Consider the following 17,668-nt stretch of genomic DNA (forward strand, 5'->3'; position numbering starts at 1 on the left):
CTTTCATAGTAAGGTCGCGAATGTTTGTAACTCCTCACACAAAAACGGATCAACGAATTTGGGTTAAATTTGGCACACATATAGTATATATAACTTGGATTAGCATATTAATATATAATAAGTACTTTTTATCGCGAAAAAATGCATAGTTCCCACTGGATAGCAATAAACGTATTCGTCCCAGACGAAGTCACGGGCAACAGCTAGTTCATCATACACAATTATTTTTTGGCGGAAACTTGACACATTTAGTATAGTTATTGGGCTACGATGAATTATTTCCTTTCCAATTTAGATATCGATGAATGTCGACGTCCTGGAGCTTGTGGCATAAATGCTGTCTGCCAGAACTATCCCGGAAATTATACGTGCGCTTGTCAAGCCGGTTACACTGGAAATCCATTCGATGGTGTAAGTAAACTTTGAATTTTTGCAAGCTTTTATTCAATTGCTGTTTATGTAATGGGATAGAATAAAAAAAACTCGGTAAATTAATTTTGCTTCAATATAATGAAATGAAGTTTACAAAGTGCGGCTGACGCTTCAGCTGTGCGTTTCATTTTAGATTTTAGTCAATGCCTAAGTAAGTGTACCTACTTTAAATAAGTATGATGTTGTTACGTGTTATGTATAATGTCTCAGCATTGTGAAGGATTGTTTTATTGGACTAGTGTGTGGATGTGGACGAGTGCGCTAGCGGATCAGCGTGCGGCTTGGGCGCAACTTGCCACAATGTGGAGGGCGGGTACGAGTGCGCGTGTCCCCGCCGGCAGCGAGGGCGACCGCGCGTGGCGTGCCGCGAGGCGGACGCGTGCGCGCGCGCCGTCTGCGGCCGCGGCGCGCTCTGCCAGACTCTGCCCGGCGCCGGTTCCTACCGCTGCGTCTGCCCGCCCGGCTTCAGAGGCGACCCCGATGTCGGATGCACTGGTGAGCGACACAACCCGAAACGGCTTTGTTTGACCCATCCTAACCTACTCAACTCCTGTGTGGTCTAACGCTTTGTGGTATTAAAACGGTCGCGTGTAACGAATCGCGCTGAACACTACCGTATCCGAATGCGCGGTAGCTTCACGCTTTTACTAATTATCACTTCAATCGAGACATTTCTCGACAAATGTAACGAACCAAATTTTCAGCAACTCTGTAAATAAAGCATCGGCGAACGAAAGACTCCCGCCCGAAGACATCATTGCCCAATACTGAGTTTTGGCAACACGTGGCACTGAAGGATCCATCGTGTGTGATAATATTTTTAGAAAAACACCTTCCTTTCAGTTTCTTCTTCAGACTTTCGTCGACTACTATAACACTGTTTACCCTCAGTGGCCTGTCATCCTGTTTCTTGCTCTTCGTAGTGGCCGTCGGCGTTCCTATAGCGTGCGTATGTCGTTAGTGGAGGAATGCCAGCGGTAGATGTAATTAGACGTGAGTTGTTTGTTACACCAGACGTGGATGAATGTAAGAGTAGCGAGAAGGTGTGCGGCGCGCACGCTGTGTGTACCAACACGGTGGGCAGTTTCGTGTGTGCGTGCGAGCCGGAGTACACGGGCGACGCGCGCGCGCCGCTCGGCTGCCGTGATGTTGACGAGTGCGAGGCGCTCGAGCGGCCCTGCGGCACGCACGCCATCTGCGAGAACGCTGCGCCCGGCTACAACTGCGTCTGCCCGCAAGGGTATAGAGCCAAACCTGACCCTCAAATCGCCTGTGAACAGGTAAATACGTCGACTTTATTAAACATTTTCTAATTTTGTGCACAGGTTCATTAATTCAAACTAACAAAAAATATTATTTCAGATTGACGTCAATACGCTATGTAAATCCAATTTTGATTGCACTAATAACGCCGAATGCATAGAAAATCAATGTTTCTGTAAAGAAGGATTCGATGCCAAGGGATCTGTTTGTATTGATATTGACGAATGTGTTACCAAAACATCATCTTGCGGAGAAAACGCTTTATGTGTCAACACACTAGGATCTTATAAATGTGAATGTGCCAATGGTTTTGTGGGTTCACCACCGAAAGTAAAGTGTCGTGCTCCATGTGAAGATGTTAAATGTGGAGATCATGCATACTGTAAACCAGACGGCGCTGAAGCATATTGTGTGTGTGATGACGGATGGTCTTTTGACCCAACCGACATAGCCGCTGGCTGTATCGATATCAATGAATGTGACACATCGGTTGGACCTGTTGGTCGTTGTGGTACAAATGCCCGGTGTTCAAATACTTTGGGTAGTTTTATGTGTCACTGTCCAGAAGGCTACACCGGAGATGCATACAAACAATGCATTGATATTGATGAATGTCAAATTGAAGGGACTTGTGGTGTAGGTGCAGAATGTATAAATAGAGATGGTTCATTTAGCTGCGAGTGCGCTGAAGGCACTATACCCGATCCAGATCCAAGAGTGCGTTGTGCAGAAATTTTATTATGTAAAAACAATAAAGAATGTCCTGGAAATTCAATTTGCGATCAAAACTCAAGGTGTTTGTGTCCAGAACCAAATGTGGGCAATGAATGTAGACGTAAGTATAGTTTGATTTACGCGAATCCAAACTATTTGTACATATTGCTACGAAATGCTTGAATAAGATCCAGTAGTTTGGATGAATCGTTGTAATTTAGGTATTTTATTTATATGCCTGAGTATTAACGTAGTGAAAAATAAATGAAAGTGTTAACCGCTGCAGCAGGTAGCCGCTGTGGAATAATTCGCTTTAGTTTTAAAGATGCTCATTTACGAGTTGCATATTGTGATGAGGTGTCGAAGTTGCCTGTGTTTACCTTGTCTTAAGCCGATAATTTTAGTTTTACTTATACAGTTACGTTAGAAAAACTTGGCAACATGCAATTGGGGCAAATAAAAAAATTGTATTGGCAACACATTTTTAAGCCTGCAAACATTCATATATTGTACAAAATGAAATGAAAATGAAAGTAAAGAGTCAATATGGATTTCATTCTTAAAAACAATGATTTTAATTCATTTAGAATGATCTGAGGTATAGTCAAAATCTGACTTAAGAAATAAAAGCCTAAAAATGATTCAGGGGCATTAATGTGGAATGGTCAAGTTCCTCTTCTGATATTTTGACAATTTCTTTGTAAGCATTTTAAATATTGATGACGTATTCATGCGAATGCGAATAACCTAGCTTAACATTAGTCACAATTCAATTTAGATTTACATTGATGCTTGCCAGACTGACTTTTAGGGTTGCCTGAAGTAGGTTTGCATTACATAGCTACAATACAATACAGTACAAATATTATTTATTGCAAAAATTAGCCACCGTCAAGACAGCGAGTCCCACTCTACGTAAGTATTTTTATTTACATTTGATGTTTATTCTATTTTTTGTAGACCCCTGCGAGACGTTGCACTGTGGAAGTAATTCAGAATGCCTTTTGACCGACCAAACAGCTCAATGCACTTGTCGAATCGGTTTCACTGGCAATCCATCATCTCTCAACGGATGTCAAGATATCAATGAATGCAAATCAAATCCGTGTGGTCCAGGAGCTGTATGTAAAAACTTACCAGGGAATTTTCAATGTGAATGTCCGGGTAGCTTTCACGGTGATCCATATTCCGATGGGTGTGTGCCAGGGAAGATGCCCAGTGAATGCGGCGAAACTAATCCATGTCCTGTAGGAGAGCAATGTATATTACATGATACTGAAAATGTATGTATTTGTCCGCAAGGGTATACGCGTAGTAAAGAAACGGGTTATTGTGAAGATATAAACGAATGTATTCAACATGGACGCTCACCATGTGGTTTAAATGCTATTTGTAAAAATTTACCAGGAAGCTACGAATGCAAATGTCCTCCGGAATATAGCGGAAACCCGTACAATTTATGTGAATTATGTAACGATATCCATTGCCAATGTCAACCACCGTACAAAGTAGTCGACGGCATTTGCGTTTTATCTGGCTGCTCAAAAAACAATAAATGCGGAAAAGGTGCGGAGTGTATTGTTATCAAAGATGAAGTCAGCTACTGCGCGTGTCCGGCTGGATTTTTGCAAAACATGGAAGGTTCATGCGAAGACATTAATGAATGCACTGCTGGTCAACCCGTTTGTGGAATCGATGCTAAGTGTATTAATACCATTGGCTCTTTTGTCTGCAAATGCCCTTCAGGTTATGGACAAGACATTACCACTGGACATTGCAGCTTAAATCAAAAACGCTGTATAAGTGATTCTGATTGCTTTTCAAATGAGAAATGTATCGAACCAGGCCAATGCGTTTGTCCACCGCCGTTTTACTTAGATGTTACGGATGGTCAGAAATGCAAGAGTCCTTGTGAGAGATTTACGTGTGGAATAAATGCTAAGTGTACGCCAAGTGATCCTCCAAGATGCATGTGCATGGCGGGATTTGAAGGGGACCCTTACACAGGTTGCACCAATAGAAATGAATGCCACAGTGCTCCATGCGCGTATGGTGCAACTTGTCACGACAAAAAAGGAGGTTTTCAATGCGAGTGTCCCCAAAATATGATTGGAGATCCATACAAAACAGGATGTAAGTATACCTTTTAACAATTGAAGCAGAGGTAGCTACAAACTATATAGGTAGACATATATATTTTTTATTGTGCGTACTTTTTTGTAGGTAACTACCTATGTATTCTGTTAATGAATAGTGGATTGTATTGTAATATTAGTGTGATATGCCAGTATTTTTACAGTCTACATAAATAAATACATATATAAATAGAGCATATAACCAGAGCTCCATTAATTAGGACTTAGAAGCTGTCGTCGTGCTAGGCCATACCGAAGACGACACGGCTTATAACTTTAAGCACCTTTACATTCATTATATTCTATATTCTTCTTCTTTAGGTACTATTGAAGAGGGTCCTTCAGAAAAACAACTCTGCAGTTCAGACGAAGAGTGCCCTAATACTCTTTCTTGTATGAACCGTACCTGTCTATCACCGTGCGGAGGAGTCTCATGTGGACCTAATGCGTTTTGTGAAGTCGATAATCATGCAGCATGGTGTCGTTGTAACCCCGGGTACACCAAACCTGAAGGCGGAAAGTGCATTTCTGGTAAATAATAACTGAAATCATAATTATTTAAATAAATTAAACATACAATGGTTTTATTCAAAAACTAATTATTTTTAGGTTGCGACTCGTTTTCATGCGCCTCTCGTGCTCAATGTATAATATCAAAGTCAGGGCCGACATGCGTTTGCCCCGAAGGTATGGTGGGAAATCCATTCCCCGGAGGCTCTTGTAGAAGAGACGTGTGTGGGCCGGGCGCGCCCTGCGATGGGACCCTGTCCTGCGTCGCGGGCCGCTGCCGGCAGCGCTGCGAAGGCGTAGTGTGTGGTGTAGGCGCTTCGTGCAATGAAGAAAGCGGCAGATGTGTGTGTAATGATTTCTTCGTTGGAAACCCCGATCTGTTATGTATGCCACGTAAGTGTATAACGACTTTCTTAATGTATAATCGATTGCTTTGTTACTATTTGACTTTCAATGTTAAAATATTTATTTTTTTCAGCTATTTCACCACCAGCTTGTGAACCAGCATGTGGAGAAAATGCACATTGTGTTTATGGTCAAATAAATGTTTGTAAATGTGACAAAAGCTTTACTGGTAACCCTTACATTAAATGCCTTCCAAGGAGGCAAATAACGTGCGCCAAAGCATCTTGTGGACTCAATGCTGTTTGTCAACAAACTAGATCGCACGTTGAATGTCTTTGCCCTCCGGGTTATATTGGAAATCCTAATCTGCAATGTATTGACATAGACGAGTGTGCTTCAAAGCCTTGTGCCGAAAATGCTATTTGTATAAATACGCCTGGAAGTTTCAGTTGTATTTGTAAGAGTCGCTATGTAGGCAATCCATATGAACTTTGTTCCCATGTATCGATTGCAAAATGCACTGAAGGAAATAGTTGCACTTGTACTCATAACGCCACATGTCCGGATGGATATATTTGTGAAAGATCGAGGTGTGTCGACGCGTGTCGTAAGATGGCTTGTGGACCTAAATCAATTTGCGAAGAAGGTTATTGCCATTGTCTACCAGGTTATACAGGAAATCCTTACAACTTACAGCTCGGATGTGCTCCCGATAACAAATGCTTGACTGATGTCGACTGTAAAGATTCAGAAATATGTTTTCAAGTGGCTAAAAATGTAAGGAAATGTGTTGACTCCTGTAGCAAATTGCAATGCGGCCCTAATTCACTATGTGTAAGCTCTAACCATCAAGCTCATTGTTTATGTGCCGAAGGATATATAGGAAAAGCAAATGACATAAAATCTGGGTGCTATTTACAACACGAACAACCCAATGAAATTGAATGCAATGAAAACAGTGATTGCGTAGAACCACAAATCTGTATACGCGTAGATGGATCAACGAGTAAATGTTTGGATTTATGTTCAACAATAGCATGTAGTGCGAATGAAGTGTGTAAAATTGTAGATAACAGTGCACGTTGTGACTGTAAAGAAAATTATCGTTGGAATCCCGTCAGTTCCTCTTGCGAACAGCCATCTACACCAAACTGTGAAAGTGATGATGATTGCGACGACAACAAGTCCTGTCAAAAAGATGTACTTGGTGTAAAGAAATGTGTAGAGCACTGTTTGGTATTTAGTTGTCCGCTAAATTCCAAATGTACAACAAGAAATCACAAGAGTCAATGTGAATGCCTCCCCGGTTTTGTTGGGAATTCAAACGACCGTGATGGATGTCTACCAGTTAACAAAAATCAATGTACAGACGATGCACAGTGCCGTGAAAGTGAGATTTGTAAAATTTTTGGGTCAGTAAAAAAATGTGTACCTGCTTGTCAACAAACAATTTGCGGACCAAATGCGATCTGTGTCACAAACAATCACGTGGCCAAATGCCAATGCCCCTCCGGCCCCTATACTGGTAATCCTGATGACCTTGAGAGGGGTTGTCAGTCGGTTCCTTGTATTTATAACACAGATTGCATGTCACATGAGTTATGTAATCGTATGACACACACATGCATGAATGCTTGTGCCGAAGACTCTTGTGGTGACAATGCAGTATGCATATCGGAAAATCATAAAATTACTTGCCAGTGCCCGAGCGGCTATAAAGCTGATCCAATACCTGAAGTAAATTGCAAAAAAATCGAAGTATGCAATTCGCATTCTTGTCATCCGACAGCCATTTGTGAACCTCATTTGACATCATACATATGTAAATGTCCTGTTGGATTCACGGGAGATCCGAAAAAAGGAGGATGTAAAGCGCAAGGTGAATGTCCCAAAGGCGATAACGATTGTCCACCGGAAGCAAGCTGTGTCGGCGGACGATGTGTAAATCCATGCGACGGAGCATGTGGTTTAAATTCACTCTGCAAAATTGTTAGTAGAAAGCCAATCTGCGTGTGTCCCGAAGGCTACGAAAACATAAAAGGTGGAAACGCATGCAAGAAGAAATTACTAATATGTAACAATGACGACCAATGCAATGGTGATGTATGTTATAATGGACAGTGCTTAACTGCCTGTAAAAATTCCAGTCAGTGTGATCCTGGTGATATATGTCTTAAGAATTTCTGTATGGCCCAATGTTCTAGGCATTCACAATGTGGGATTGGTCAAGCATGTGTTGGTGGTCAATGTTTAATAGGGTGTAGAGGCAACGAAGATTGCTCGAGGGAAGAATCATGCATAAATAATCAATGTAAAAATCCATGTCTTGCATCACGTGTTTGTGGTCCAAACGCTATTTGTTCGAGGATAAATCATAGCACAAAATGCGAGTGTCCGCTTGGATTTGAGGGGACGCCTACCCCACAACAGGGATGTGTTAGAAAACCAAGCCCCTGCGTCCGAACATCAGAGTGTCCACCAGAGCACATGTGTATTGGATATCTGTGCCAAGTCCCTTGTCAAGATAAGTCGGGGTGCGCAATAGGTGAAGAATGCAGTGACAATAAGTGCCACAAAATATGCCACTCTAGCAGTAATTGCTTGCATGGAGAACATTGCAGTTCCGGAATATGTATACCAGGTTGTAAAACTGATTCCGATTGCTTAATTAATCAACTCTGCGAGTCAACAGAATGTCGTTGTTTATCTGGTTTTAGATTACAAGTTGATGAATGTATTAATGTTAATGAATGCATCCAAAACCCATGCCACCCATCAGCTCAATGTGAAGACACAATAGGATCTTATAAATGTATTTGCCCTACCGGCGCAATCGGTGACCCTTATAAAACTGGATGTTTATTACCAAATCAGTGCAGACGAGATGAACAATGCGACGGCTCTCTGGCTTGTGTGAGAGGGAAATGTTTGAATCCTTGTCAATCTAAATCATGTGGACTTAATGCAATATGCTCCGTTATAAACCATAGAGTATCTTGTTATTGCGAAAAGGGATATCTTGGCAATCCACTTGATAAAAACATAGGATGTTTCAAAGTCGAATGTGTCGAAAATTCTGATTGTTCCACCGAAAAATATTGCGATGCGAGAAATAATAAATGTACAGGTAAGTTTATGGTTAATTATTATAATTATATTTACAATAACAGATGGTATGTTTAATATTATATTTTGTTACTCTTGCAGATAAATGTGATGCTTTTGCATGCCAAGGCGGTTCATGTAAGATAGAAGATCATAAGCCCATATGCACATGCGCAGCTGGTTTTACTTTAAACAGTAATGTCTGCGAAGACATTAACGAATGCCTCGACAACCCGTGTCCTTTACACGCAGATTGCGAAAATACGCCAGGCTCTTATGCATGCAAGTGTATTAACGGAACAATATTAGATGTAACCAAAGGTACCTGTAAACTGCCTGGAGACTGTTTTACAAATGATGACTGCTCAGATAAAACAAAATGTGTTAATAATCAGTGTGTGAATCCATGCCAAAAATCATCACCATGTGGTGAAAATGCCCAATGTATCGTTGAATCACACAATGCTATCTGTGAATGCTTATTGAATAGCCAAGGGGATCCTTACAAAACATGCACTAAATTTGAATGCACGAAAGATGTAGATTGCTCATCAGAAGAAGCATGCGTCAACTACAAATGTATAAATTCATGTAGTATTCCCCGTGCCTGCGGCAGAAATGCAGATTGTCTTTCGAGGAGTCATATTGGCCACTGCTCGTGTTCACCCGGGTATACTGGTGATCCTGTTCTTGGTTGCGTGCCAATACAGTACTGCACGAATGATAACAGGTGCTCCACTGGCACAAAATGTGTGGACAACTTATGCGTTGGTGTGTATGATACATATAGTTTTGCATTCACATTATTTTGTTTTTAAATTGTTTAAAATAATTACAGACATGCATTTACCGATTTTATTTATTACTCTATTTCAGGATTATGCAAGAGCTCCAGGGACTGCTTAAGTGATCAAGTTTGCATTCAAGGAACTTGTCGATTAACCTGCAATTCAAATAGTTCTTGCCCCGATTTCCAATTTTGTCTTAATAGGGTATGTTCTAAAGAAATTGAATGTACAACTAACGATGATTGTGCTGAGGATGAAAAATGTTCGGTTAACAGGAGTGGAATCCCGCAATGCGTTAAAGTTTGTGATGGTCACCCTTGCGGGCGACAAGCCAACTGCGTAGGTCAAAATCATGACCCTGTGTGTTCATGTAAACCAGGATTTTTTGGAGATCCCCAAAATAGTTGCAAAAGGAAAGAATGTGATGTTGATGCTGACTGCGATGACGATAAGTTATGCGACAAAAACGTGTGCAAAATAGCATGTTTAAAGGGCAATAATTGCGGTGAAAATTCAATTTGCTCATCAGAAGATCATAAACATGTTTGTTATTGTCAACCTGGATATACGGGAGACCCGAGCAAGGGGTGTGTGGAGACTAATTGGTGCGCTTCAAATACTTGTGGCAGTGGAGCTGAATGTAAAAATACGAGGAACCATGCCCAATGCACCTGTCCCGCGGGGACGATTGGTAATGCATATGAAGAAGGTTGTCGGAAAGCTCAAGAATGTCGATATAATAGAGACTGCCCAGCCGTCGCTCGCTGTACTGTTACGGGCACTATCAGTAAATGCACAGGTACGTTATTAAAAATGATTAAATATTAGAGCTGTAACAATTATTTAAGCACATTGTTTATTTTAAAATTGTTGAACATCGATAGATGCATGTGAGAACGTCAAATGCGGACTGAACGCGGAATGTATTGCTTCAAGACATATAGGCCAATGTAAATGCAAGGCTGGATACATACCTAATGGAAGTCCTGCGAAGGGCTGCAGTCTCCGTGAAATTTCGTGTAACGGAAAATCTGACTGTCCTGATGATAAATATTGTCATAAAGGTGTCTGTAAAGGTAAATTAAATCTTGTTTTTGGTCTATTTATGATTCTGTATTTTGAAATTTGTACTCAAGAATTATTTTCCTATAGCTCTTTGCCTGTTGGACGAAGAATGTGACTCATCTGAGAAGTGTATTACCGGGCAATGTTTTAATCCTTGTCAAGTAGAAAAGACATGTGGCTTAAATGCGTTGTGCCGCACAGACAATCACATAGTACAATGCAGCTGTCCGTATGCTTTCACGGGAAACCAAGATGTAGAATGCGTACGAAGTAAGTTTCATACTTTTATTTAATTACGTCATGAATTTAATGAAAAAAAAAACACTAACATTTATGTTGTTTTAGTACCAAGATTATGCGGCGGAGCAGGTGAATGCGAAAATAATCACATGTGCCAGGATTCAATGTGTGTTCCTAAGTGTAATTTAGATGAAGAATGTGCTCTGAATGAACGGTGTTCTAAAGGAGCTTGTTTGCGTAAGTGATCGATATCGTATCTGATCGATATGCTTATGTTGTTTTTTTTAAATAACTAGGTAATAGTAATGATATACCAGTAGATCCAAAATAGTGAAAGTACACTGAACTAAAAGAATTTCTTTGCTCACACGCGATCTTCAGGTCTTGGGAGAGCAAAGAAATTCTTTTGGTTCATTCAGACCTCCGCAAAGTAACGCCTGATTCAATAAATTATTTAATGAAAGTACATAATTAATTATGTTTTACAGTTACGTGCAGGGTCGACAACGATTGCTTCTTAGGCCACATATGTCTATCAAATACATGTCAATATGGATGTAGGCAGGATGAAGATTGTGGCCCTAATGAGTTTTGCAAGAACAATTTTTGTGAGAACCCTTGCGCCAATGACGTTAATCCCTGTGGACCAAATGCATTGTGTTCTGCAGTGGAAAGAAAAGCACTCTGTTCTTGTCCTGACGGTCTTATACCAAATCCGACTCCCAATATTGGTTGCGTTCGAACACCAACGTTGCAGTGTCGTATGCACACGGATTGCGCAACTGGTTGGCGATGCGAGGACGACCGCTGTCGGCCCGCCTGTACGCTCAATGGTGCCGAGTGTTTACAGGGCGAACGGTGCGATGCTGGAGTCTGCCGTTACGCATGCACTTCTGACGATCAATGCTCTGACGACGAAGTATGCGAGGGTCGACTTTGTATCACTGGATGTAAAAGAGATTCTCAATGCGCTAATAATCTCGCTTGTAAATCAGGACAGTGCAGTGATCCTTGCACTGAACCTGCCACATGTGGCTCTAACGCACTATGCGCGACAAAAGACCACCATCCCGTATGTAGTTGTCCACCATCGCTAGTTGGTGATCCAAAAGTAGTTTGTAGAAGAGAATCGACGCCGTGTGATCCGAATAAGAACTGTGCTGAAGGATTTAACTGCTACGGAGACACCTGCCATCCGTCCTGTAGAAGGTTAGTACTCAAATGTTATGTATTGTATTCTCGTAAGGTATAGATTTGTCTAATGTTAAAATACACCTATAATTTTCTAAACTATTTCAGTGATGTTGTCTGTTTATCCAACGAAAAATGCATACGGGGAATATGTAGAGTTGTATGCAATAGTGACGATGCATGTAGCGACGGACAAATTTGTGAGAACAGGATATGCAAACAAGGCTGTAGAGATGATAACGCTTGCGATGATACTCAAGCTTGTTTTAATGGTCAATGCAAAGGTAAAAGTCAAAAGCTATAAATAATCATCAATAATTTTATCTACGTTTTTATTTCTTTCATCACAATTACTTGCTTTACAGATCCTTGTAAGGAAAGTGGATTGTGTGGGATTTGTTCAGACTGCAATGTATTAAACCATCGAGCTCAGTGCAGTTGTTCTGGCAATTTCACTGGAAACCCGTTAGTAGAATGTAAACGAAAAAGATTGCAATGTGACGGGTACTGTCCATGCGACGACAGTGGATATTGTATATCATTATGCGATAACACTGCTGATTGTTCATGCGGCGAAAAATGTGTCAATGGTGGTTGCCGATCCATGTGTACTCCTAGAAACAAATGTCCTGAAAGACAAATATGCGTTCAAGGTGTCTGCGTTCCTGGATGCAACAGTGACAGAGACTGTGGAGATGACATGTTGTGTTCCTCTAAACTATGTCAAATAGCTTGTCTCGAAGAATCCTGTGGCAAAAATGCCATCTGTTTAGCGACCCGACATCGCGCTGTGTGCAGTTGCCCTAGTGGATTTACCGGTGATCCAATTAGTGAATGTAACGCGTATGAATGTCAGCATGATGAAGATTGTGGCGCTGACGAAGCTTGTCTAGTAGAAGGAAAATGTAAAAATGTTTGTGTGGGGGCATGTGGGGCCAATGCCATATGTCGTGCAGTGAATAGGTCAGCACAGTGTTCGTGCCCGCCAAATTATTTGGGTAATCCAAAATTAGAATGTTCTAAGCCCGTAGCAGGCAGTTGTCTACGTAATCCTTGTGGAATAAACGCTCGCTGCCGCGACTTTGACGATGGCAGTTATGAGTGCACATGCCCACCAAGCTGCGCTGGTGATCCGCAAAAACAGTGCTTCTGTGGCGCAATGGAACCCTGCGCCTACAAATCGTGTGGTACCAATGCGGAGTGCCGCATTGGACGTTCCAAACAAGCCGAATGCTATTGCCCACGTAACTACCCTAACGGCGACCCTAATATAGAATGTAAGTAATTTTCATCGAGTGATTAGACCTCTGTGCTAATTTTTTGTATGCTAGTTAGTTAGCCGGACACGACCAGGATAGGGTTCTGCAGTTATTACGAAAAAAAAATTTTTTTTTTCTAAGGATTTCGTATTGTGTACGGAATCTTCCAAGTTTAGGTATATTTTATACCTTAGGCAGCTATTTACTCTTAAACTACTAATAATTTTCAAGCAACCAATAGGCCAAATTCTGTGCCGCTGAGTATATTTACTACCATTGATGGACGCTCGATTTTAATGAAAATTTGCACTTTAAAGTTGAGTATTTCGCAAACAGATCACTGAATAGAAAAATCGTCTTAGCAACCCCCCAATGGTTTTAAAAGACCTATCCAACGATACCCCCATTATAGGTTTAGTCAAGAAAAAAAAATCACCCCCTCTTAACGGCTATGGGAAGTACCCTTAAATTTTTTTTTGTTTTTTTTTATTGTACCGCTTTGTTGGCGTGACTGATATGTATATTCATGCCAAATTAGAGCTTTCTAGTCTAACGGTCTCTGAGCTTAGCCGCGGACGGACAGACTGACAAACATGACGAAACTATAAGAGCTCCTAGTTGACTACGTAACCCTAAAAAGCCATGGTGGCCTAGTAAGAAGAGGATCGTGGATTCAAACTCGGGTTCACGTCTCTGAGTTTGTTTAAATTCTTGCGTTAAACTATATTCTAAATTTGCTCTACGGTGAATGAAACCATTGTGAAAAAACATGCAAAAACCTGCGATGCAATTCAATGGTGTGTGTGAAGTACCGAATGGCCTGGGCCATGGGCCCGCGTGGGAACTACCGATCAAGCACTCTCATTCTGAGAGGAGGCCTGTGCCCATCAGTGGGACCCCACATAGGCAGGGATAATGATAATTATGATTGGTCTAAAAAATTAACTACCTAGTTATCAAACAATCGATGTCACTACCCTTCCTTACCAATATTAAGGTAGACTTCCGACTAGAGCGGCTCTATCGCAACGGCCGCTCTGAGGCAGATTGGCTTCCGAGCAGCGCGCCTCCGGTGTCAGTTTGTTGTTATTCCATGCAATGTACAGTTGTGTTCTTTAACCAGAATGAACTGATCAATTAAAAAAAAATATTAGAAGAAGAGGAGGATGATGATCTTATTCTTCGTTACTATTTTAGTATTGAACGAAATCCACCAAACTCAATATTCCAGTTGAAAGGAAGAAGGCACTTATAGCATCTTGATAAAAAAAACATTTAAATGAGGACTGTCTTTCTTTCTTTTTTAGGTCGGTTTTTGTAATCTTTTTCCCTCAAATCGAACAAAATGGAATTGCAGTGAAAATGGTATTACGATCATTTTTTAGATATTTTTGAATTTAAAACGACCTCAAAACCACGTGCGATCCTAGCAATTGCGCGGCGTGGCAGTGCTTGCGCAAACATGGCACGGCCGCTATCGCTCGGCGATACTGACGCAGCGCCACTGTCGCGGCGACAGTGACGCTGCGTTCGAACGTTAGTTCATACGTTTCCGTACTGCATAATACTATCGCTCTGTCGCTGCGTTACTGTCGCTGCGTTAGTGACGCCGGAGCCGTTCTACTCGGAAGTCTACCTTTATAAATGCGAAACTCTGTCTGCTACCTCTTGACTTGACGCTCAAATCGCTAAACCATCCCGTATCCGTCGCGTAGTTTGAGACCTCGGAAAAGACATAAAATAGTTTTTTCTCAAACATGCTGTGTAATGTTTATGTTGTGTTCCATAAAACAGGCTTCAAAATATACCGTTGAAGGCCTAGGCCTGTAAGACAACAGTCTTTTGTTTCAATGCAAAACGTCAAATATCTACGATAAAGGCCATTATACACGAATTTAAATTAATAATCTGAATTTCTATGGTTCATTTATTGGTTACTGAATAAATTCACAGGACTATGAATATTCTAGGTATATGTAAATATATAAATATTACCGACGCGTTTTACGTCAAATTACAATTTAATTTACATAATAAAGTATTAATGTAGCTGATTAAATGTGCTGCAGTTCGTGTATAATGGCCCTAAAAGACGAACAGCAAACAGAATAAAAAAAGTTTTGGCGGGAAAATTTAAAAGTGTCATTGTCTTTTTTTTGATTGAATGGACTCGGGCTTTAGCCATTTCGCAAGTAAGTTCCATTATCATTTCAAAAGTTTCGTTCAGAAACGTGATTTTTTATTGTTGCAGTCCGTTATATCTACATGTTTTATAGCAATTTGATTTTATTGGGATTATTTTACCCTTTTAAAAAATCATGTGAGAATGAAATAAGTAAACACTTATATAGATGGTAGTTATAATTTGAGTCCGGTACAATTTTAGTTGTCTTACGACTAAAACATTGATTTCTAGGAGTTTTTATTTCTTTTAGTGCATGTTTGAGAAAAGCACTATACAAGCCTCGGCGTGAAAGAACATGCCAGCCTCGTATACCTATCCGGCCTTGCTTCGATCGGCCGTCTATACATACTCGGCCTGCAAGCCTTTCTTTCCCGGTCTCTACAGTAATGTACTATTATCCCGGAACGTTACAGTATTTGGTGGGATAGCGATAAACGAATTTTTGGCAGATGAAGTCGCGGGCAAAAGCTAGTATTAAATGAATGCTTATCTCATCCATGTAAGGGTTGACTGGTAGCGATCCCTTAAAGGGATAAGTTTATCTTAGAACATACATCACAATTTTTAACCGACTTCAAAAAAGGAGGAGGTTATCAATTCGGTTGTATTTTTTTTATGTTTGTTACCTCAGAACTCTGTCATTTATGAACCGATTTGAATTTTTTTTTGCGTTTGTTTAGGAATGTCTTCAATTAGGTCCCATAAGCACTAAATCAGGATATGATGATTGGATCTGAAGGAAATCGAGGGAACTCTTCAAATGTTGTAGGGACACCTATAGTAAATTGGATATATTTAGTAGTAACTCGTGCATTTGCTCTTGAAAATCATCATTTGGTGAATTGGAACTGATGATGAAAACCACAGTTGAACATCGGAGTTACTACTCAATAACAATTATTTCACGGGTTGAATTTTAATTACTTTGACGCAGTTGCTAAGCAATTTATGCTTCTCGTAATGAATATGGTAAAACGGATGGTGAAGCACCAGGACTCCTCAATAATGAACGTCTCTGGGTCGAAAAAAGCAACCTTTCGTAAAAGGTGACGAACAGTTGATATTAAACTATTGTATCTCAGATTATTTAAATGAAAAGCGTGAAAAAAAAATACTTATAACAAAAAATTGAACCTGTTTGTCTGAAGTCGGTCGGTGCCTCAGCACGAGCCAGCAGAGTGATTGAAGCCCAATATAAAGTGCGTAGGTGAGGTAGATGACTATAGGTCCATTAGGTCCTCTCCTGCTGGCTCGTGCTGAGGCACCGACCGACTTCAGACTGGTAGAAAATTATTTTCATGGTTTTTTGTAATCGGTTCAATTTTTTGTTATATTTTTTTAAATGATATTTGTGTTTGTCTTTTTATTTTTGATCACTCTTTGCTGGCGGCTTTGTGTGCCACCAAGAATTCGTTTATCGCTATCCCGCGGGGACTATAGGTACAAACTTTATATGTCCATCTCAGGGTTATGAAACTATCTGCGCACCAAATTTCATGTTAATTAGTTTAGCGATTTAAGCGTGAAAAGGTAACAGACGGAAAAATAGACAGCACAGTTAAACGGTGTTGTTTAGTTAGTTTAATACTTACTAGCCGGTACCACGACTCCGTCCGCGTACAATTCGGTTATCGGTATTCCGCGGAAACTATGCAATTTTCCAGATTTTTTATGCAATTATCCTATGTCCTTCTCCGGGACTCAAACTATCTGTATACCGAATTTCATTTAAATCGGTGTAGCGGTTTTGACGTGACGAAGTAACAAACACACAGAATTACAAACTTTCGCATTTTTATATTAGTTGGATATAATCATAGTTGCAAATATTTAGATTACGTATGTTTATATTTTTTCCAATCATACAGGTTCTCAGGAGCGCAGTGTGGTAGATTGTCGTACAACTGGCTGTGGAATCAATGGTGAATGTTTGAGAGAAGGAGCGGAATTTGTATGCCATTGTATTCCTGGCACAGAAGGACAAGCTGATATCGAATGTCATACTAGTGAGTACTTAATTCTGTAAAAACATACTAGGACCACATGTAAAAAATCCACTAGAAAGAACTTGGACAGACGTTAAGTTCCCAGGTTCTTGTCCAGTTAGAACTTAGTTTCAATACCTACCTATCTCACTTATTAAGTACAAAGTTTTTTTTCATGACGTAGGTGTTTTGTTAATTTAGGGTATCACCCTACACTGCCATGTAAATACAAATGGTTTTTTGGGGCAATGTTTATAATGCAACGAGTTTCGGTATCAAAGGATGTGGCCGATATTGATTTACTCTTAATTATTGCACTTATTGTACTACTTGATCTACATCTCTCAACTGTTATCCACATCTTTAGATACTTGAAATATCCAGGAAAATTCTTCTTAATATGTTAAGGTTAAGATTAAGTAAAACGCCTCTACACCTGTTTGGTTGGACT

The 17,668-nt window shown here is 40.4% G+C and overlaps 1 protein-coding gene across 1 annotated transcript in view; it reads left to right on the forward strand.

Annotated features, from left to right (window-relative positions):
* Nucleotides 1-17,668, forward strand: part of dpy (fibrillin-like protein dumpy) — a 141,064-nt gene that overhangs the window by 27,571 nt on the left and 95,825 nt on the right. The window contains exons 12-28 of the mRNA XM_074087894.1: nucleotides 522-531; nucleotides 672-927; nucleotides 1,447-1,712; nucleotides 1,795-2,530; nucleotides 3,370-4,542; nucleotides 4,866-5,075; nucleotides 5,154-5,447; nucleotides 5,533-8,526; nucleotides 8,607-9,275; nucleotides 9,381-10,091; nucleotides 10,177-10,368; nucleotides 10,445-10,627; nucleotides 10,703-10,834; nucleotides 11,086-11,806; nucleotides 11,897-12,072; nucleotides 12,154-13,065; nucleotides 17,101-17,238. Coding sequence (XP_073943995.1) covers nucleotides 522-531; nucleotides 672-927; nucleotides 1,447-1,712; nucleotides 1,795-2,530; nucleotides 3,370-4,542; nucleotides 4,866-5,075; nucleotides 5,154-5,447; nucleotides 5,533-8,526; nucleotides 8,607-9,275; nucleotides 9,381-10,091; nucleotides 10,177-10,368; nucleotides 10,445-10,627; nucleotides 10,703-10,834; nucleotides 11,086-11,806; nucleotides 11,897-12,072; nucleotides 12,154-13,065; nucleotides 17,101-17,238 — 9,773 coding nt within the window. The remainder of the gene's footprint in view (nucleotides 1-521; nucleotides 532-671; nucleotides 928-1,446; nucleotides 1,713-1,794; nucleotides 2,531-3,369; nucleotides 4,543-4,865; nucleotides 5,076-5,153; nucleotides 5,448-5,532; nucleotides 8,527-8,606; nucleotides 9,276-9,380; nucleotides 10,092-10,176; nucleotides 10,369-10,444; nucleotides 10,628-10,702; nucleotides 10,835-11,085; nucleotides 11,807-11,896; nucleotides 12,073-12,153; nucleotides 13,066-17,100; nucleotides 17,239-17,668) is intronic.

The sequence above is a fragment of the Choristoneura fumiferana genome, chromosome 5 (genome assembly GCF_025370935.1).
Source record: "Choristoneura fumiferana chromosome 5, NRCan_CFum_1, whole genome shotgun sequence".
NCBI lineage: Eukaryota > Metazoa > Arthropoda > Insecta > Lepidoptera > Tortricidae > Choristoneura > Choristoneura fumiferana.